General features: G+C 44.7%; 1 protein-coding gene across 2 annotated transcripts; it reads right to left on the bottom strand.

Moving 5' to 3' along the window:
• Window positions 1-254: 254 nt before the first annotated feature.
• Window positions 255-21311, bottom strand: LOC126524197 (chymotrypsin-C-like). 2 transcript variants are annotated; one of them, XM_055067099.2, is made up of 6 exons: window positions 21147-21311; window positions 15905-16103; window positions 6958-7087; window positions 4814-4952; window positions 3059-3198; window positions 255-791 (listed from the first exon to the last, which is right to left on the bottom strand). In XM_055067099.2, the coding sequence occupies exons 1-6, from the start codon at window positions 21229-21231 to the stop codon at window positions 582-584; spliced, it is 903 nt and encodes a 300-aa protein (XP_054923074.2). In that variant the 5' UTR covers window positions 21232-21311; the 3' UTR covers window positions 255-581. The 2 variants fall into 2 exon arrangements, with proteins under 2 accessions (XP_054923074.2, XP_072143452.1); XM_072287351.1 differs by lacking the exons at window positions 15905-16103; window positions 21147-21311 and adding an exon at window positions 10871-10958.
• Window positions 21312-23312: the final 2001 nt, after the last annotated feature.

The raw sequence follows: 23312 nt of genomic DNA, 5'->3' as shown, positions 1-23312 counted from the left end.
TCGCCAAACATACTTATTGAATTTAATAACGCAGAATTAAATTTGGTTGAGTAGAATACGCCACCGTTGTCGAGCAAAAATAATACCCTTGCCATAGCGTTAGTACAAGGGTCAGTCTGAAATAATAATTTGAGCGGGTTTACTTACATATTTTAAGTAACATTTTGTTTTCGACTACGTTTTCCGGTGATTTGAGGGACCTTTATGGTAGTTTACTAGGTTTAAAAAATTTCGTATTATTCCATGTAGAAAAGTTTGTGATGATGACATTTTTATTTCAGAAAGCAGTACATTCAGCTCGCCTACACAAACGCTCGGTGCACAGTTGCTGAAAGGGCGTAGTAAAACAAGCAAGATACGTGATTGCAGCTTTTAGGTAGCTTGGATCTGCACACATGAATTTTCTGATGTGTCGACGGCAACCGGGTGTTCATCTTAGGGTAACTGCATCTAACACCTGACGGCCATGCTGCTATCGCCAGCAGAAGCCTACAGTTCACTGCTTGCACCACTCACACCAAATGTTCGAGTGGACCACTTTCCATAATGTGGGAAACGCTAAATAAGCAAGCACGCACACTTCAACGTCGAGAAGCGCATATCCTTTGAACCTGGGACGGGCTCATGGCGTCCATGTAAGGGTAAATGAACGTCTGGGTGTAATGCGAAACCTTGGTAGTGATGAGTGGCAAGTGTTCGAAGCCGTCACGTCGTGGTCCGTCGGACACGATTCCATAGACTACCCAGTGAGTCGGTGCACAATAGCCCACAACTGGACTACCCGTGTCGCCCTGGATGCAGACAAATGAAAACAATACGAAAATGAAACACAATAAAAATGAAAACAATATGAACGTATGCATCTTGAAACGCCATGTGTTTCAAGCTCCGATATTGGTGCACTGGACTGCTACCAGTAAGTAAACCGTAAATGTTTTTACAAAATATCAGAATGGGAGAAATCGGCAGCAAGTAGAACAGTCCAAGTCATCAATATCAGTCTATTTTTGTCCACTGCAGAACGAATGCCTCTCCCTGCGATCTCAAATTACGCATGTCCTGCGCCAACCGATTTCTACTAGCGCCTGAGAATTTCCTAATTTCATCACCCCACCTCGTCTTCTGTCGTCCTCGACTGCGGTTCCCTTTTCTTGGTACCCATTCTGTAACTCAATTTGTTCGCCGGTCATCTAACCAACGCATTACGTGGCCTGCCCAGCGTCATTTTTTCTGTTAATGTCAATTAGAATATCGGCTATCCCCGTTTGCTCACGGTTCCACACCGCTCTCTTCCTGTCCCCTAACGTTACGCCTAGTGTTCTCCATTTGATCACTCTTTGTGCGGTCCTTCGCATGTTCTCGATGTTTGTCAGTCTTCAAGTTTCTGCTCCACATGTTGACACCGCTAGAACGAACTGAATGTACACTTTCTTTTCATTGATACTGGTAAGCTTCCAGTCACTATCAGCCAATGTCTATCGTATGCCCTCCAACCTATTTTTATTCTTCTGTAAATTTCGTTCTCAGTATCAGGGTCCCCTGTGAGTAATTGACCTAGGTATACGTATTCCTTCACAGACGCTAGAGGCTGACTGGCGATCCTGAACTCTTTTTCCCTTGGCCGGCTAATGATCATTTTCTTTGTCTTCTACATATTAATCTTCAACCGCACTCTTACACTATCCCTGTTACGGTCCTCAATGATTCGTTGTAACTCGGCCCCAGTGTTGCTGAACAGGACAATGTCATCTGCAAACCGAAAGTTGTTGAGATATTCACTGTTGATCCTTACTCCTAAGCCTTCCCAATTTAATAGCTTGAATACTTCTTCTAAGCATGCAGTGAATTGCATTGAAATAAGTGCCTGTAATTGTCTGACCCCTTTATTTATAGTTATTGTTCTACTTTCCTTGTGGAGAATTAAGGTAGTTGTGGAATATCTGCTGATATTTCCCAAGATATTTACGCAAACCTCCTACACTCCTTGTTTACGTTATGCCTCTATGACTGCTGGTATCTCTACTGAATCAAATGCCTTTTCGTGATCTATGAAAGCCATATAGAGAGGCTGATTGTATTCTGCGGATTTCTCGATTACCTGATTCATGACATGTATGTGATCCATTGTGGAATATTGCTTCCTGAGGCCAGCATGTTCTCTTGCTTGGCTGAAGTCTAGTGTTGCCTTTATTCTATTGGAAATTATCTTGCTGAATATTTTATTCAATACTGGAAGTAAGCTAATGGGCCTATGTTTTTCAATCTTTTAACGTGTTCCTTTTTGTGGATTATTATAATCTTAGCATTGTTTCAGTTCTCTGGGTGCCTTGAAGCCGTGCGGTAGTTTGTATACAGGGCCGCTAGCTTTTGAAGCATCATGTCTCCTCTGTCTTTGACGAATCGACAGTTATGCCATCTTCTCCTACCGCTTTCTCCTTTTTATGTCTTGTAAGGTCCTGCTAACTTCGTCGCTAGTTACAGAAAGAGCCCCTGTAACCTGTTCATTATTTCTTGGAATGGATAATGATGAAAAAAACCAATGGAATGCTAAAAAAATGCAAAATAAAACTGGGCAAATATACTAGGGACAATATCTGAAAATGGCTAATGGTGCATTAAAACATATTTTGTTTTTTAATATTTCAATGTCACGACAAAAAACCTTCATCAAGGCTGCACACATTGAGTGATAATATTCTGATGTATCACTTATTTCACATTAAAGAAAACAGTAACAAGCCACAATAAATAGCAAAGTAACTTCTAGAAATCTGGCGGTGCAAGAACTTTATAGACACAAATAAAAATTCTGCCAATGGTATTTGTAATTTAGTGTAGCTTCCTATTTAAAAATTTGGTATTGTCTTAGCGATAGCCACTGATCGCGTTAAAATGTGGCCAAAGATGATTGAGAATCTATGGTAAAGTTAAGTGTGGAATTCTCACCGAATGTGCGTGTAACAATTACAGGAAAAAGTTTCTGCTCCTTCGAGTCATCCTACATTTCTAGGAGACTACAAACGAAGCAGGTGCAGATAGGAATAGAGGAATGACTTACGAAAATAGATGGCACATCCTTCACGTAGGCGCACATTATGGACGGATCCGCCGTCTTGTTGAAGTAATCCAAGCACCGGCGATTTGCAATAGAACTTGTAGTCATCTGCTTTAGCGTTTTCGCCTGGGAGCAATTTTCACCTGCATTGATGTATATGGTAAAGTTTGACAGCTATTCCTTTGTGCATATATCAAAAACACTTCGATCGATCCGACGAAAGGCACACTTAATTAAGTAACCGTTGTGTAAGGAAGAAAACTTTCGTGAACAGTGCATGAAGTGAGTTGACTTCCTTTGCTTTTGATTCATTTCAGCAACATATTCTATGAGTGTTCCAACCCACGCCAACTTCTCTACGATGACGCTATATACGATATTGGTATCTCAGCATGCATCGAATAATACAGAACAACCATTGCCCAAGAAAAGATTCAGGTTTTAAGCAATGTCTAGCAGACCACTAGCGGCCACAGATGGATTTTGCAGTTTAAGACCTAAACCAATATTTCACGGGCTTGTTATAACAATGTCCCCGTACTTACCACACGGTGCCCTTTGAGACACTAGTGCCAGAAGCTACTCACGATTCTACAGAATGTTCCCGTGACGCTTCTGCTCGGGCACAAACGGCTGGCCACAGCTGGCGTTACCGTCTCTGCATTTTAAAGGCGCGTTACAATACCGCCTGAGAACCGTTCGGTTCTGACCAGGACCTTTAGTCTTTCTTTGGATGCCTTACCGCCCCGTCGTCATGTCTTCGTATTTTCTTTCCCACTACTCTAGGCTTTACAAGCTATCACACCAACTCACCGAGGTCACATGCAAGAGCGCCCCTCTTGGACTGTAGCTTGCAATGTTCGGTGCCCTCTAATTACGTCGTGATTGTTTTTCTTCTCAAGCCGTGAGTCTCCGTCAAAGCACCTTCCCTTCTTTAAGCACCAAGTTGGCACTCTGGCCACCGGGAGTCATATGTTAGAGGCCATTCCCGCACTCTGTAGAAAGCGCTTAGCTAGACAATGAAGACGACAATGGGCAAGACACTCGTTCGTGGTTGTTGTTCATCTGTCATCTTGGAAGTGGCTTCTATGTGTCTATGTTTTGTAAATATAACTTTGTCTACTATTTATCCTCGTCACCATATATATATATGGCTATAAATTGTGCTAAAGTTATTGACTAAATGGATGTTTTAGAACATCGTCACTTAAACTCTTGAGATATGTCGCAGCATATAGAGAACGCGCCAGGATAACCACGTGACAGCAATACGAAATTTATTGTAGACACAAGACCACAGAATAAAAAACAATTCGAGTTTGTCAATTACCGCATAATATTTCAATAATTTGCAGCTTTGCTTCTGAAAGTCTTTTACGTGCTCCTTTCAGCAGAATATACACATGCATCAATTATTATAATATTAACCTAAATCAAACCTTTAATAATATATCTCCCCATGACGACGTAAAGTACTTGAAGGGACATTTTATTACTGAACATAAATTAGGCATGCGAAATTATTTCGATATGCAGAGGAAGAACATTGGAGAAGGCAATATTTGCCGATGTAGAGACCGAAATTTCAGGCGAAACTCTATTACAACTTCTTACGCAGAAAATATAGAATGCAAAGAGGTGCAGCCGTTTTTGTAAAACCAGCCCTTTTGTTTCACCTGAACTGCGTGGAAAAAACTCTATATTCGATCAAACGTTACAGTTGCTATCAGAATATCAAAAAAAGAATCAACAACTCACATTCCTTCCCGCTTCCCCACCCAGCTGCATACAGCTGCGTGTTATCGGGTAGCTCCGCATGTGTTTCGGGCAAGCATATGGGTTGTACCGTGTGACTGAAGGTAGCAGCTTCCTTCAACTTGATCACAGCGATGTCATACTGAAACATTCAGTGAAATACACAAAAGTTGCGTCATGTGTCAATCACCCAAAGAGAAATTGCTTGTATGCATACCTTGGTGTTCCACGCACCCTCAGCCATTCTTTAATAAAGGTGATTTAACTTATATGACTCAGAGGATCTACATGCGGGCAGTAGCTGTCTCTAGTTAAACAGTTCTTGATGTCCGCGTACTTTGCTAATTGGGTAATTGAAGGTATGCTAAGTTTTAAAATATTACTTTCTGGACATAAGTACGATTGTGAATGTTGCCGAGCGTGTTAATGCAGCCAAAATAAAGTTGTTTCCACGACGATAGATTTTTCGTGCCTCCTTTTCTATACTGTATTTCGTAAGTTATAAATAAAGCCCTGAAATATAAAAAAAAACTAATTCACAGGTTATTTAATGGTATAACGCGTCTCGTTCAATGTTGGGATATTCCGCGCACGCGCACTTATTACGCGCAAGAAATGCCGCGATTTCTTTTGCAGTTTGGCTTAAATCAACTAACACTTTGAAAATATTGATTACGGCACTTCATCGCTTTTGTGTACGTTTGTTGTACATAACAGTACATTTGCTGTACTACCTTGTTTATAACGCTTTACCGCTCTTATGCCATTCCTGAACTAATGCTTTGCAATTTTTTGTGTATACCATGTGATGAGAAATATCTCGTGTGATTTTTATCTACTCCAGGCTCAATGCTGATGTGGTTTTTATTGCGATATATTGTATTCATTGCCTGACTTTAATTTGAGACACCATGCACTGTAATTATATTTCCATTGGATCTGTATACACAATATATTTGAGATTATTGTTTTCTTCATTGCATCATTTCTCATTTGTTAGCGTTAAATGTATATTTTCATACCTGTGTTTGCCAATTCTTGCTATCTTTACCGCGCCGTGGTCCTTGTCAAACCCATGTAGCAGCATTTTGACCACGGCCCTCAAACTCCCGAATGTTGGAGTGAAGGTTCATGTGAAGATTCTAAGTACGAGATAAATGCCTTGGCATTTGGTGGCACATTTTCCTGGTCCAGGAGCCACAATTCAAGCTGCGTTAACCGCTTGCAAAGCGCAGGAGCTCAAACGACAAGTACCCTGGTTCAAGAAGTGAAGTGTAGTGAATTTTATTGATAGCATGTGGTGTTAATACACAATTGTGTCAGAGACCAGTATACTTAATAGGTGCTAACTGGGGATGTTTTTGAAAAGAACCAATTGTAACTGAACAGACATACGAGGCCTACTTGATATTTTCGAATGTCCGTTTCCGAATAATACTCTTGTATAGTTAACGCAAAATGTTGCTTGAGTCAATGATCAGCGTAAGTGGTTACCGTCTGTCGGGCGCTTGTCGTACGTACACTTCAATCAATTATGCTTGAAATGCGCACAAATTTATGCTTGTGGTATTGAAGATGAACCAAGGACGCTACTCAGTAAGGCAGCACAGAAATAAATAGTGTTTGGTTCTTTTTATGTCTGTAGTGTGCTAAGGTTGGGTCAATTTGAGATCATTGACAAATTTACCTTCATTAATGAGAACCATTGAAATAATATGTAGTGTTCTTGTTGCACGTAACTTGAAGCTGTGTCAGCGCTATTCCTACATTAGTTGCATTCAGTCTGTCTGCACTCTGGCTGCTATTCAAAGCTTTCCGATCCAACTTAATTCTTGCTTCATTGTCGTTCTTGCTGCATGGGTGACAGAACTGTCACCTGCAAAATTCATTTCGATAAGGGGAGAGAAGGGTACAAGTCTTCATTGAGCACCCTTCTAATCTCTCCTATTCTTTAAGTTATGTTCTACGATGTGCAACCAATGCCTTTATCGAAGTTTATGCGATATGCGAAGATCTACAGCTATAGTGTCAGCTCACACAGGTCCCTAGTACTATTTGACTAAGAAAAAGAAAGAAATATCTGATGCACTTGCTCCGTGCTCATGCGGACTTATCTGATAGTTTCACAGAAACATTTTCAGCTGCACCATTTCCTGGCCACTGCGGAAGCGCTTGTGGACGCATATCTCCTCTGCCTCGATGACCTGCTCTCCTGGCAGCCTGAGGTTTGTGAAATGGGAACCGAGATGGACACGGACTTCGCTCGAAAGCTTGGAGCTGCAAGAAAAATGCCATTGGAATCTTAACTCGACAGTATCACCTAGACATGCATTTAGTTTCTAGAGAAGTTAAACATAACAATGCTATCCTGCCAAAACCATCACGTGAGCGATGTTATTTCTCGCAATAATGTTAGCGCCAACATTATTTTCCATGATGGACTTTACTGTTAGCAGAGCAAAGCTTTCTTTGCCTCTTACCACAGCTTTTAGGGCGCTGACTGGTGGCATCTTCCAGTTGGCCGCAGTCTTGCACAATTTGACAGTGCCTATTATAATGCAAACAAGCACGGGATTTAGTGTCAGCCGAGGCGGCCTGGTGCGGGGCAGGTGGTGCACGTAGAGGTAAGGAGGCGCACGTGGAGGTAAGCTTCAACACATGTATGCCCCACATGTGCACGTAAGGTAAGGAGGTAATGAGGTGCACGTGGAGGTAAGCTTCAACACACATATGCCGTCGTCGACATGCAGTCCCGTCAATTCGGCGTAGTATTTTTATTACCTTTTATTTAATTTCGTTATATCATTGTTGCCATGGTGTCTTCATAACTCTGCTTTCTTTACTTCGTCGTCCTCATGACGCCGCTGTCCTCACGCCAATGCTATCCTCATTTGGTCTCTAATTCGCCATCATGCCATCGGCCTTACACCATCGTAATGATAGAGCTGTCGTCGTAACGTGGTCTTCATGCCCTCGTAATCAGTAAGTAAGTAAGTAAGTAAGTAAGTGTTTTTTTTTTATTTACAGTAAGCAGTATACAAAGCTCACTGCAGGGGCAGGGGCTAAAGGCAATCAAGCCTGACAAAGGTCCCTGTCCCTCCGCAGTTCGTGGCAGCTCACACGCTTCGAGTTCAACAGAGTAAAAAAAAAAGGATTGCAGTACATCAGTTTCAGGAAAATGGACAACTAGCTACTTCCAAGAGTCCACATAACAAATCAAATACACAAGAGAAAAATTTACATAACATCTCTAAGAAGAGGTCGCGCGCACGCCATAATATGTAGCTACACAAAATAAATTCAAGAAATTTGAAACTAAGAATGCCATCGTTGTCATTTGCTCGTCGTTATACATCCGCTCGTCTGCATTTGATGTCAGCCGTCTTCTTGATGCCCTTCTGTTCGTTTGACAGCTGTCACTTCGTCGTTGTCTGGTCCGCTTTATCATCTCATTGTTGCCATGATGTCACCATGCCGCCGTCGTTATAATACCGTACTCAGCATTCCTTCATCAGCATGCGCGAAGTAAATATGCTCGAGTGCGAGAAGTTTACATTAAGCAAGGCGTTTCCCGCTGAACATGTGTCCGACTTACTCATCTGCTCTGTACTTGAATATAGCCGCTAAACAAGAATCGGAGTTTTCCCCCAAACAAAAATGAAAGCATCATCATCATCTCACCGTATGAAAGATTGTCACACACGGATATATAATATGAACGGAGGAGGGAAAGTGAGAGGGTCGATTTTATTGATCATGACTGCATAAAGGCAGCCAAAAAATAAATAAATTATGGGGTTTAACCCATTAGGGACCGGTTTCTTTTTTTTCTTGCTATCTTGAAATAAATCTAATATATTAACTTTATACTAATAATTCACATGCAAAAAATTATTACTCTTGTCTAATTAGTTTTTTAAATATAGCCCGTGACCATATGGTCACACTGGGCCCTTACGCTACAGCAAAATACGCGAAGTGAAAAACATTTATTTCAAGGCATGAAACATCACAAAAACATACATAGCGAATAGTGGAGCACTTATTTAGTGTGATATGGTTTAAATCATGGAATACACATGCCGTCCTCATACTTTGTGCATTGTGTTTGCACTGCGCTGTTGCAATTATCTTATGCACACCTCCACCTCTTGTCACTAGGTATTGGTGCAACAAAGTGGGCCACTTGGTCATACCGTGTACCAGTCAGGACATCACCAGTCGTTGGGATTCTGCGTTGACCAGGTCCTCTATGCTTATTATCCCATCGTATCAGGTAGCTTTGTGCATTTTGCCTGTGGAATTCCACCTGCGTGACGTTGAACCCTGTGTTACGAATTAGCGCCCAAGCGTTGCTGATAGATACATCACAAAGTCAAGTGAAAATCGGCCACCACCACTTTTTGCCACGGATTACAATCCTGTGGGCGCCTACATTTGCATCCATCTGGTCCGTACTTCCCATAAAACTTGTACTGAGCAACAGTGTTTTTTGCGGGCCACCTTGATTTGCTTGTTCTGAACACGAGAGTAGATGTCTGCAGATGACAGTGGCTCTACGCCGTGAATGGTGCTTACGATCGTTACTACAGAATTGTCCATCCAGCGGACAACAATTATCCCATTGTCGCTCAGCACGGGCTCTTCGTGCCCGCGAGGTTGGCGCTTGACGATTTGTGATCGAGCGATAGGTGCCTTCGTAGCCCTGTGCCTTGAAATGCTTGAGTAGCGGCATGCCTGTAAATAAATTATCAAAATAGAAACAGAAAGGAAGGTCGTGCGTCTCTGCTGCGAGGTCATCCACCATTTGAAGAAGTGGCACCGCTGCTTTTCCGAAGTCCTTTTCATATTTTTCAGATGTTCCGGGATCCCCTGCTTCACTTGATACACTTTGAAGTTTACAGGGTATCCGTTCTTGGCATTTAGGCACCATACTTTATACCCGAAGCGGATAGGCTTTCCGCGTATGAACTGTTTACAGCCATGACGACCATAATACTCAATCATGCTTTCGTCATAGCTAAGGTGACGCACAGGTTTAAAGTGCTCCAGAAACCTTGCTTTCAATAGTGCCATCAATGGACGCAACTTTTCGAACTTGTCACTAAGCGTTAGGCTTGCGTTTCGCACAGTGCAGGAATCGCATTATCTGTACGAAGCGATTTCTTCGCATAGCATTGTAGGCCACCATGTTGCGCATATCCAAGCCGTTGTCCCAATAGCACTTTTTCCCTGGCAAGCGGTTATAGCCGGACAAAACGAGCACTCCAAGAAAACCTAATTCTTTTTTGGTAACCTCCGGATCGGGCATATAGAAAAATAACGCACACTTTCTTGTTTCTTCGACTAGCAACTCCACGACGGCTTCGTCAAAAGGATTTCGAACAAATCAACACGTGAAAAGTTTCTGTAAGCAGCAAAGTTGGGGTAGGGAAATATGCCAAGACTTTCCTGGAGATCACCGTTCGTCCACTTAGAAGCAGTGGATAATTTCGCAGGAATGGCGGCATCAACTACAGCAGAAGAAACCTCTCATGTTCCGTGACCTTGCCTGCCGGGGTCGTCATCGTCCGAGTCGGATCCACCAATGCGGCGTCCGTCAGAGAAAACAGCTTCAGCACCGGCTCATAGCTGCCGCCCGATTAGATTGTCAATGAGCCCGCCTGAGTCTTCATCGGCCGACTCTTCATCCGAATAGGTGCTACCCTATCGCGGGTCGATATAAATCACTGACGCGTCGTCATCGTCTTCTTCGAATATCTTCGCTGTTTATTCCAACATGAACCTATTCAGACAATAAAATAAGAAATAACCACTGTGGGAACGCGCCAGCAGCCGTGCAAGTGATGAGAATGCAGTTAAAAAAAATAAAAAGTTAGGTAGCCTAAAGGCCCAGCGTGACCATATGGCAACGCGCAAGATAACAAGCTCGTTCATGGATAAATCAAACATTATTCTTTCGCAAATGATCATCGAAGGTCACATATTCAAAGAGCAATATGGAGGTAAGAATATCCGACTATTGCTTAAACAAGTAGTGAAAAAAAAAGAACACATTACCCCTTGGAGTGATGCATGGTGACGCTACTCGCACAGCAACGCTTATTCCCGCCTTTGCGCGGGGCTCCCACAAAACGACTGACACCTGCTGCCACTTGATATCCATAAAGGGAGCTCTCATCTGTCTAACAGCATGTCAAAGGCGATTTTGGTGCCGTTTTGTCAATCTTAATTAATTGAAATCCACTGTGCAGACTAACGTGACCATATGGTCACGCGGGTATTTAATATAACGTACAATCACCATGATCTGGTTATGAGGCACGCCATAGGGGGGGCAACCAACAGACAATAGAGCCAAGGACAGCATAAGGTAAATTAGCTATGAATCATGTTTGTTTTATGTATACATATATATATATATATATATATATATATATATATATATATATATATATATATATATATATATATATATATGTGTGTGTGTGTGTGTGTGTGTGTGTGTGTGTGCGCGTGTGTGTGTGTGTAGTGTAAATGAAGGGGTCAGGACAATGAGTGAAAATCGACGCCGGGCGCGGTTTTTATGTACGACGCCCAACACGATTAAGACATCTCGCATAATCGGGCGGAAGATTGCCGTCGTCGGGATTCGACGGGATTAATGGCGGTCGGAGTGGTTTGAATGATCAATGACTGCAGTTAAAGGCGCCCAGATAGATTCTTATCTTTAGCTATATATATATATATATATATATATATATATATCACGTTCTCGTATAAAGATATAAAGAAGTATAAAGATCACGTTCTCGTGACGCCTACGGCAAGAAGGACGTTCCACGTCCGCCGCCAAGGTCTGTGAGTGGTGGCGCTAGCTAACACTCCCCGGGTTCTACTAGGACACATAAATACCCAAGAAAGTGGATGGGGAAACAGCGCCGCGGTAGCTCAATTGGTAGAGCATCGCACGCGAAATGCGAAGATTGTGGGTTCGGTTCCCACCTGCGGCAAGTTGTTTTTTCATCCACTTTAATTTCCATTAATTTATCGTTTCTTCATTTCATTTATTAAGCACAAGTAATTTCCCCTATGTTGTCCTAGTATCAGTGTTTGTTGGCTTCTTATGATATGACTAATAAAAATCGGACTCCTCGGTTAACCCCCTTTCTTCTCGTTTATATATATATATATATATATATATATATATATATATATGTATATATATATATATATATATATATACTCAAGCTCCGTCGTGTCTCGTTCTATCTGACGGGCGTGGCAAAGACCACGTTTTTCAACCAAGAGATTGATTTCTCCGATTGGACCACCTTCAAGCGGAAGTTTCGACAAGTGTTTGAAAACGCCGTTGGTTCGCTGCGCCCTTGCGAAGAAAACTCTTGATGCCCGCAAACAACACTCCGCTGAGTCCTACACATCGTACATAGAGGATGTGCTTGCACTCTGTCGCCGTGTCAGTGATGCTATGACTGAATCGGAGAGGGTACGTGATGTTCTTAAAGGCATTCGTACTGTGGCCTTTAACGCGCTAGCCGTGAGAAAGCCGCCTACAGTCGCTGACATCGTCTTGACGTGCCAGCACCTCGACGAGCTTGAGTCCGTACGCGTGTAGCCGGACTGCGAATACTGTCCTACGGCGGACCCTGACCTGGGTGTAACGATTCGGGCGATTAGCCGCGAGAAACTTCAAGCACTTGGCTTTTCATCTCCGTTGGTCCTTCCTCCTCGGCCTGCTGGTGTAGCGTTGCTTGACGTCATCAAGGAGGAGCTCGCGTGTATGACTTGCTCGGCGCATGTTGATACTCCTGCTCCTTGCCCCTTACCAACATACGCCAAGGTTGCTACCGTGCCTCCAACTGGCGTCCGTTCAACGTCGTCTCTAGCCACATACGCGCAGGTTGGTGTCGCCCCTCCGGCCAATGTCCGCTCAATACCACTTGAGCCTTCATCATACCATCTGACCGCACTATCTCCCAGCGTATCGAGCGGCCCCTACTACCCGCCTTGGCGACCATCTCGTCCTATATGCTGTTACTGTAGTTATCACGGCCACATATTACGTTTTTGCCGCAAGCGCCACAAGATGAGCGTCGCTGGTACGACATGACTGAACGCGAAAGTGTGGGGCCAATTTCAAAACCGGTGTTACGCGTCCCCTCCGCGCCGTTCGACATCTCCGCCCGCAACAACCGAGACATCAAATGGTTACCGCAGCATCAGACGCCGCTCACCTTCGCCCTTCCGCCGCTCCTCGTCACCGCTCCGGCCTGCCACGTTCACCTCTGACTGTCGCCCGGAAAGATAAGTAAGGCAGTTTTCGGAGGAAAAACTGCATTTACCGACAGGACTACAATTCCTCCAGCGCGCCCTTGTGTTGTGTCTGTGTTCGTTGAGGGTATGCAAGTTGAAGCTTTGGTGGACACTGGTGCCACTTTATCTGTTATGCGTGCTGATTTGTGCAAGCGTCTCAGGAAAGTTACAATGCCTTACGATGGACCACTGCTGGTTGCAGCTCAAGGGGACTCTATCCGCCCTTCCGCGTTTTGTACTGTGCGTGTAATGACCGACGGCATTATCCAACACATACAGTTTGCTGTGCTGTCGCCATGCTCCCACCAGCTCATTTTAGAATGGTATTTCCTTGCCTCTGCTTCTGCTGCTATATGTTGTGGGCAACGTGTCGTACATATGACCGACACTGATTATTCGCTTGGCGTTGAAGAGTACAAGCCACTTCGTCTGCTCGCTCCAGAAGATTGCATGCTACCTCCAGGCTGTCAGCAAATTCTCACCATCACGTCTGACGTCATCGACCATGGAGATGCGTTTGTATTACCTTCTGCGCATTGTTACAAGAAAGGGATAGCCATTGTATCAGGTCTAGTTAGATTTGACAATGGATCTGCGCTTCTCGCCGCAAGAAACGCAACACCCGAGAAAATTCTCACTCCTAAAGGCGCCGCTTTGGCTTGCATTGTTGATTCCGAGCCTCTACGCGTCGTTCCCCTGAAGGCGGCTCTCCCGGAAATGACTTACGCTGGACATTCTCCCTCTACCTCTGCTCTTGCAGCCGTAATCAGCCCCGTCTTGACCCCTTCGCAGACGCAAGAATTACTTAGTTTGTTGAAGAGGCATGAAACTTCATTCGACGCCCATCCTTCGACATTGGGTCAGACTTCCGTCACAACGCATCGCATTCAGACTGACGGCCGATTAATCGCACGTCGCCGGCGTTATCGGGTGTCTTTAGCCGAGCGCAAGATTATTGAGGAACACATCACCGACATGCTGTAATGTGAGATAATCCGCCCCTCTGCTAGCCCTTGGTCGTCTCCCATCGTTTTGGTCCGAAAGAAAGATGGCTCCGTGCGATTTTGCGTCGATCATCGAGCGCTCAACAAGATTACTCGCAAGGATCTATACCCTGTGCCTCGCATTGACGATGCCCTCGATTCTCTGCGAGGTACCGAGTATTTCTCCAGCATGGATCTGCGTTCAGGTTACTGGCAAATTCTGATGCACGAAGACGACAAGACAGCGTTTGCAACCCCAGATGGCCTTTACGAGTTCAACGTCATGCCCTTCGGCCTCTGCAAGGCTCCTGCAACATTTGAGCGCATGATTGACACTGTTCCGCGCGGGCTCAAGTGGAAAACATGCTTGTGCTACATAGACAATATCGTTATTTTCTCATCGACATTCACCCAGCACCTGTACCTAGCCCAACTGTCAACTCTTCTGTAACATCTGGAGGAGCTTCTCACATGCCTCGCTAACGCTGCTCTTCAGCTCAACATAGGAAAGGACCGTTTTGCAAGGAAGACGATCAAGCTGTTAGGTCACATTGTGAGCAAGGATGGCGTTTGACCTGATCCTGATAAAAGTTTGGCGGTGCTTTGCTTTCCCCGACCAGAAAAGACCAAAGAACTACGCAGTTTTCTTGACACAGCTTCCTATTTTCGCTGATTTATCGGCGACTTCGCCTTTATAGCTGCTCCTTTACACAACCTACTTCGTTGTGGTGCTCCCTTCGTGTGGTCACCAAAATGTCAATCTGCCTTTGACCAGCTGAAGGGCGCCCTCACATCTGAACCTGTCCTGTGTCATTTTGATGAAACTGCACCCACAATCTTGCACACGGACGCTAGCGGCCATGGAATTCGTGCTCTTGTCCTCCAGGGAGGCACGTCTTTGCCCGAGAGAGTCATTGAATATGCAAGCCGCGTACTCACACCTGCCGAGAAGAACTATACCATCCCCCAGCAGGAATGCCTAGCTGTCGTTTGGTCCGTCCAGACGTTTAGCCCTTATCTCCGCATCCGCAATTTAACCATCGTCACGGACCATCACGCCTTATGTGGGCTTTCCACGCTCAAGAACTACAAGTCTGGTAAAAAGCACCAAGACGCGGACGCTCTTTCTCACTGCCCGCTTTCTACAGCCGCACTCATCAATGACGCCGCAACCACCTCCACGGACGCAATCCCTGACGTCGCTCCAACGGCGATTTTGTCCTTCGCCGCTCTTGACCATCTCACTTCGGAAGACCATGAATCATTTTCGTCTCAACAACTCGACCTTTGAATTGGGGTATGGGCACGCTTCGCAACGTCATGAGGCACCAAGTGGTGGTAAACTAATATTTACTCGGAAAAATGCAGCCAGCAGCTTTGACTCCGACACATACGAGTGTAGGCCTACATTTTTCTTCTGCGTGTTGTACCAATACTTCAAACACTTGGCTCTGTGCCAAGAATAGTTAAAGCTTAATTATGTGAACTCGTGCCATTCAATGGGGGCAAACTAATAAATTCTATAGTTTCCCAGGGCCCATTCATCTCAACCCAGGGCTGTTTCTAGCTCTGAGCACAAGTACGCTTTCTCAGCGTAGCACGTGCTGCTTATTGCATCACCTTTGTATCGTTTAGGAAAAGGGTGGAAAAACGCTGCCAAATTCTCCATATAAAGAAGCTTTGTCAAGAACTGCAACGGACATAAAGTGGAAAGATGAGTACGACTTCTATGATGAAAATGATGGCCCCAAAGTATTCCGTTTGTGAAATTTCTTACTCTATGCAGTGCGCAGCCGTCAATACGTGGTTGTCACCGATGAGGACACCGTCGCAGAAGTGGCTTTGCGTCGGCGACGGCGCGTTCAAGTGCAGCGCGGCCATCCAGGGCCACACACCGTGGTCCGCATCTTCTGGCACCGCGTTTTCTCGGACCCTTGGTGGCTCAGAGATGACGACGGGTCTACCGCACTCGCTCGCTGCAATAGCGTGTGAGAAAATAAAATTCCCTCTTAACGTTCTACCTTTTTAATAATGTGTCATTGCTGCCAGCGTAACACCTAAGGTTTGACAGATATGGTTGGTTATAACTGCGGACAATTTTCAGACACCTGAAGCTTTTTCAACGGGCACAAAACTCTATTTACAGTGGCGGTTCACGCGTCTCCCTTATTAGCAATGTGACCACCATAATTGAGAGAGGCTCATCAAAACTCTATCTGGGCAATAAGATCGTGTGAGTCATTAAGAGGTGTTTACTACAGTGTCGTATCTTTATAACGATTTCGATGTGTCACGAAAAGACGTTGCTGGGGTTTAGACAATCCGCATTTACCATTGCTCCAGAACGAAGAATTTACATACCGGTGATCTAACAAAATACAAAAAATTTCTGAATGAGCATGAACATTGAAGATTGTGGGTCGTTTTCTCAGGGTGTTACTACATGACAAATGCTGCTTTTATTTAGGTACGATCGTGTGCAATTGAAAACAGTAAGAGATGATAACTTCAGGGAAGGTTAGTTAGTGAAGTTGCAGCGCCAGCAGCATTCACGAAGACTCGACATAGCTGGGCCGTTGATATCTCCAAGGCGCACGTGCTAGCGCCATCTTAGGTTGGTTAGTATAATGGACACCTGACATAAAAGCTGAGGGGCCCCTGCCTGCTTTCCTGAAAACATGCGGTAATCTACACGTCCGCTTTTCCGCTCAGGCCACAAACTAACATTAACCTATAATACCAATTTATTCAACACTAAAGTATATCATCCAAAGCTGTTTTCAAGGTAACGAATTCTATCCAGACACTATCTGTACATAAAAGGACAGGGACCACTCTTAATACATCAAGAACAATAACCCATAGATGGGTAGAGAAAAAATTGTGACCACCAAATGCAGACAAAGCTTTCATGATCACCTGTATCAAATAGCGCCAGTGAGTGTCCACTGATAGCACTCAGTGTGCCACAAGAAAAATTTTTTGTTGCCGAGCCGCAAGGAAATACTTGATCGAGGAACGAGTGCAAGGACTTGGTACGAGATGGCAGAATTGTGCAGTGCAAATACGGTTGCATCTGTCCTAAACATGAGGCTTCGTGGCGGGAATTTTTTAGGAACGTTCAATTACATTGGCAAAGTATACACTTACGCACCAAATGTTTCTCAAACATTGCGTTTGTATACTCATCGTAATTTGTCATTTTTCCAAAATCTGCTGAACGCAATATGCGAGCCTCCGTCTGAAATCCTATTCCTCATTGCATTTTTATTTTCCGCGGATGCATTCCTATAGAAACTATACAAGGGTGCCCAAATGGGTGCGAATTAGATTCTCATACTAATTAGGCTGTGGATATTTTTTTTCGGCGGGCGCAAGTGAATGTAAAATGAGAGAGATAATTCTTTTGTGGGTGCCACTCACAGAAAACGACGGTAACGTTTACTCCTCTACCCGAATACCAAATACCTTTCCTGAAGTCTCTTGACTCACCAGTCTTTGAGTGTTGTCCTCGATTCATGAGGTTGTGCAAACGCTTGGCATTGTGAGGCGTATTGCTCATATTCGTTAAAACAGCTCTCTTTAGGTCTCTCTGAAACAACTACATGCTGCTGCTTCAAGCTTTATCGACATTGCCAATAACCAGCCGCAATGGCGCAGGTCGCGAATACAAAATGCATAGGATAGGATAGGAATAACTTTAATAAAGTGCCGGCAAACGACGATTTAACGAGTCGTGACGCTGGCCAAGCGTCGACCCGGGGTTATACTCTACTCTGCACTAGCCCCGTTGGGCCCGTTTGTAGTGGGTCACGAGGCTTGTGCTTTTCGAGCGCACCCCGGGCCTGCTGGACGGCCCATAGTTGTGAGTCCTTGTCTGTAGACTGCAGTGCACTTTGAAGTTCTGGCGGGTAAGTCCTGGAGGTAGCATAAATGCGCACTGCTTGTAATGAGTTGTATCAGTCTCTATGATACTTGAAGGAGGCATCGCTGCTCTGATAATGTGACAATCTAGTGAACGATTGTGAGCATGAATTGCTACCTAGGCGATCAGAGATACGTAAGATATGAGTTTGCGGGAAAAGTAATTATGCAGCCACAAATCTAGGCTTACATTGGGCACGCACTGGCGTGGGGATACATTTTTCGTCTCCTCCTAACCACACTGGGAGGGCAGAGGTTAACATGTCTTTTCGAGGCTCACATTTTTTACCATAAAAACCGCCAGAAGAACTAATACTTAGTGCACCTCTCCGTTGGGGCTGCTGCAAAAGTCTACAATATTTATAAACCAGGAATGTGTCACGGCGGTTTTGCTACACCCTAAACAATGTTCATTAGTTTCAAGCGAGCCAGGTAAAATAAGTAAAACTTGAAGCAGCGCGAAAGGAGATGGAGACAACAATCGAAAACACACACAACAGGACGAGCGCTGCACTGCCAAGTGGAAAATTTATTTAAAGATCACACAGCTTTTTTAACACGTCAAAAAACACCAACAGCCAAAATGTTGAAAGGCATGTGTACTGCCAACAAATATAGGGGCTTCCGTAATATATTTTTTTATTTTTTATAAGCACCTATACTTGTAGGCAGTACGCATGCGTTTAACCTTTTGGTTATCGGTGTTCTTTGACATGACATACAAGCTGTATGATCTTTCAATAAATTTTCCATCTGGTAGTACAGCGATCATCCTGTTGTATGTGTTTTCGATAGTTGTCTTCATCTCCTTCGCGCTGCTTCAAGTTTTACTCAACATAAAGCAACTCGCCCACATCAAGTTGCTGCTACTAAATGTAAAATGATAATACACACGGCGATATGTTCATTGAAATCTTGCAATAGGAAAGCAAGGTATTTAATGTAGCAAGTGATTACATTACATCGGTCTCTTCGTTGGCTTAAAGCTTTCGTATGTCCCGATGTCGCGTTAGAAGTCTATGAATCCCTCTAGGATTCAGCGAATAGCGCCTGTAAAATACGAAAAAAAAACTTCAAGGCATCATGGTAGGTTCCTTGTGATCAGCGTAGTGAACATAGAGAGCTAAGTGTATCCCACAAGCTTCTCAGTAGCGCCAGAAGAGGTATAGGAAGATAGGCCTAAACTGTTGAATTGATGAGTTGATCTGTGATGAGTTGGTCATTAGATGAGGAGTTTGACTGGCGGCCTTGCTCATAGCATTCCTAGTGGGCAGAATGGAAAGCTTTCATGTATCTATATTTAGGTATGCGTTGATAAATTGCTGGTTTTAACCTATTCTGAAATCCGGAGGTTTGCGACGACAGACGACGTTGGTGAATCTACTGAGGTCGATACACATGCGTAGCACTTGGGTCATTGTCTTTGGTCGGCCAATTATGCGCTGGCATGCACGTGTTTTTGATTTTATTAGAGGTGGGTGAATATCCACTTATCCGAATACGAAACTAAATGAGTAGCAAGTGTCGAATATCGAACCGAATATTCAAATGCAGACGCACAGATATACCGCAGGAATAGTTTTTGCGGTATAATCAGGTAATGCACTCCTGCTCGCAGTAAAAAATACAGAGTGAACCATCACGGACAATAATGATCTGTTTTAAACGTAGCATCAGTATAAGTGCCATTAAAAGAACTGTGCGAATAGCCGCTCGACAACTTTAGAGCCTAATTGCAAACAAGTTTTCCAACCATGACAGCCTACTGTATGGCTAGCTTTCCAAGAACGCTAATAAACTGTTGTTGAACAAATATTAGAAGTTGTGGAAGAAGAAGACGAAAAAGCTGGTGATGAATTGGGGAGTCGTAGGCACCATAAAGGGCCCGTTACAAAAATAAAACATCGCTGGTGTAGCGGTACAGATAAAACTGCACATGAAGAACTGCAAGAAAGACTAATTGGCAGAGAAGACGCTTGGATGGCCAGTTATCACTCAGTGGGCAAGAAGTACAACCAAGGGGCCTGAATTTTCTTATTCACAACCATATAAATACAAAATATTAGGAAGGAAAGAAAAGCACAGAGCAAATTATGATATTTTGACTGAAGTGTAAAACTTCAAAGTTAAAGGGAAATAAAAGAGGAGGACGAAACTACATGCTACCAGTGGGAGCCGAACCCACAACCTCCGCCATATGCGCACGTTGCATTACCGATTGTGGAACGGCGGCGGCTGTTACCATGTCCAAAGTAAACGGTATTTACGTATATAAATACGATCAACCCCAACGTGTGTCAGTCGGCGCGACGCCTCCGCCGCGCAACCGAAAACAAACCTTCTATTACCGAGCTTTCTTTGGAGTGCTCCGAAACTTTCACGTTGTTTTGCCTGTGATCATATGCGATACTTTGTTCAGCAGTCGGGGAAGCGTAACCCGAATTTAACGGCCGGCGTTTGCAATGTATCTGGTCAGTTTCAATAATCGAAAGCACCGAACAGTTCACTTTCGAACAGGAATCCTTTACTACACAAAGTCTATTCGCATTCCAATAGAAAGCTTTAATTATTCGCCCACCCCTAATTTTTACATCTACTGTGTTTAAGAAGTGGTTCTTGCGTATAAAGGCGCCGGTTGGTCTCCTTCAATTAAGGGATATTTGCGCTGCAAACATTCGTTACAAAAGGGGGCAAGCATTGGGCAGAAATGCGCTGACATCATTTCAAAAGTCCTGCACAAGATATAATTATTCTTGGGGAAGCACAAAAGGGGTCTCCTTTGAGTGACAATTTACAAGTGTTACACTACCGAACACGGCAACAAAAGCCACGGAAACACGCAAACAATTATATCAGCGCTTTTTTTTTTAGCTATCCGGCGAAGAATATTGACTTTTCAGTCATTAAATAACAAGCCTGTCAGTTGCCGCTCTCATAATGATTGGTCCGGTAGAGCCAGCAAAGCAGTATAAACGAGGAAACATCCCACTCCGAAGAGTGTTGAAACGTGCGGTCGCTGCAAAAAGAAAGACTCTGTCACCCTTCATCTCGTCACGAACCTCTCGCAGGCCAGTCAAAACAGCAATAGCGCTTACCCGTTCCTTGACAGTCTACACCCCTGCTGTCGACTAAGGTAATCAGAAACAGCGTTATCTGTGGCAGTAAACAATTGGGACGCATGGCGTCGTCGCTAAAACTACTACGACGGGCGTCCACAACTGAACAAATGGCGGGCTTCCGAGAGCGGCCGAAAAAGAAGAAAGTTTCAAGTGTTTCCGGTCGTTCACGGTGAGTGGCGCTCGTCCTCCGGTGCGTTGCCTGATGGCTTGCGTATCTGTGGAAGGATAATCGCGTTCCTGGAAGAAAACTGAATCCGGCGCTAAGGCTCTCACGAAAGCGCTCTGAAACCGGACACTGCGAGTGGCTGGACGTGACGAGATTGTGGCAGCAATCAGGGATATCTCGCTTCTTTTGCTGCGTCTCTTGGCACATGCGTTGGAGGCCTGCCGAAGGACGCGTGACACTCGGGCTTCTAGTTTCACGAAAGCGAGAGTAAAAGTGTGGAGACACATAACGGAGAGTTCTTTGCTCCACATGGAATGAGTCAGCTCCTCGACCGCGCTTATTACATATAGGACCCAGTCAAGAACACGAAGCTTACCGAATGCGAGGCATTTGCGTGGGTGCATCTTGACACTGAAAGCATGCTGGCAACTCATCAGCTTGCAGCTATCACGAAAGCCGTTGTTACGTGTCTGTCCACTTGCAAGTGCGATTTTCAAATCCTGTTCAATGGGCTTAGCGTCACGCCTCAAAGGGCGCGGCAATATTTCTCCTCACACGCATCTATGCATCTATTCCATGACAAGTATACTTGGCGCAACTCCTAGACCGGTCCCTAAGAAGCAGAACGAAGCTTGGTATAGCGGATAATAATTAAAATGAACCTCAGGTGGGCCGAATTCTGGCAGCTTCTTGGGAAAGGTGACCAGCGACAATCCATAATCATCGAATGCACTCATAGCAGGCCCACACAAGCAAGCTTTCGTTTTCATATAGGTAAACAAAAGACAAATATTTTTTCTGTGGAAGTTTTCACCTCTACGATGTTTCGTTCTCGAGGTTTCCCACAGACTTCTGCATGCAACAGAAATTACGTCAGTGCCTGACAAAGTGGCAACATGCACGAGCGTCTGCAAAATTATACGGAGATTGTCGAAAATTATCCGCTACGCAGGAGACTGGTGCCACCACCGGATAAAATTCTAAATAGCGAGGCAGTCGCATGGCGGCGCCTGCAAGCTGGGAACTTCGTAAACCCAGTCTGGGCATACCATTTTATACATGATAGAGAAAACGGCAAGTGCAAACAGTGTGGGGCGAAAGGGACCCTCGACCACATAATCTGGGAATGCGCTAGCTCCCCAGGGGCTAAAGCAAACATAAATAGTAGAGGGGCCTGGGAAGCCCTGCTGCGGAGTGAGGGCCGTACTCCACAGCAACACGCCATCCGCCTGGCGGAAGAAGCGGCGAAGAGTCAAGACCTCTTTGCTTGCTTCTAATCGCGGAGGCCCCGGACCCCGTCTCCTAGGCCTGTTTGCCGGGGATGGGGAGTAGGGGGCCTCCTTATCCGGCGGTACAATAAAGTTCCCATCATCATCAAGTGGCACCTGCCCGCTTCATGCTGAATAGGCACCATTCTGAAACCGTTTGCCACCTGTCGCGGAAAGTGAATGTTGTCGTAGGCTGTCAGTACGCTTTATCTCTTCTAGGTAACAAAGCAAGTCAATTATCTCGGTGGTCTTTTTTGATATTGCTTTGAATATTGAGGGAAGAAGGCCAAGCAGCTCTCTATGTCAGTGCAACGGAAGGGTGGTTTCATCTGTCACTGTTACGTTAAAAAAAAGAAAGAACACGACGAAACACGTTGCGCGGCTACAAAGTGGCGGTGACACCACGATTCGGTTGGAGAAATCGCCGCCTTTTGAGTGGGAGGCGGACTTGCCATTTCTTTGTAATTCCTCGCTTCGGGAAAGGTATGCAATCCTATGTGCTCCTTCTTGCTCGCACGTCAACGTTTGGATGCGTCGAATCTGTTTCGCTGCAGCAGCAGTTGTTCTCCAGGTCTTCCGCACACATTCGTTTCAGAGAAATTACGTCATCGTCCGTCATAGCTCAGCACAGGACAGCACAAGCATATCGAGCCGGTGTTTACATGTAGCCATCCGTACCGGCGCTGCATTTGCCGGCAATCGGCGTTG

Source organism: Dermacentor andersoni, chromosome 3 (genome assembly GCF_023375885.2).
Source record: "Dermacentor andersoni chromosome 3, qqDerAnde1_hic_scaffold, whole genome shotgun sequence".
In the NCBI taxonomy this organism is placed as follows: Eukaryota; Metazoa; Arthropoda; class Arachnida; order Ixodida; family Ixodidae; genus Dermacentor; species Dermacentor andersoni.
Note: the sequence above shows the minus strand (reverse complement) of the source record. Positions and strands in the feature narration are given on the sequence as shown.

Excerpts from the sequence above, each read along its gene's own strand:
- LOC126524197 (XM_055067099.2), bottom strand. The coding sequence starts at position 21,231 with ATGCGTCCCAATTGTTTACTGCCACAGATAACGCTGTTTCTGATTACC. Across the intron at positions 7,088-15,904 it reads ACGGCTGCGCACTGCATAGA|CTCCAAGCTTTCGAGCGAAG; the intron begins GTAAGAAATTTC and ends TTTTTCTTGCAG. Across the intron at positions 4,953-6,957 it reads TCCGCAGTGGCCAGGAAATG|TATGACATCGCTGTGATCAA; the intron begins GTGCAGCTGAAA and ends TGAATGTTTCAG.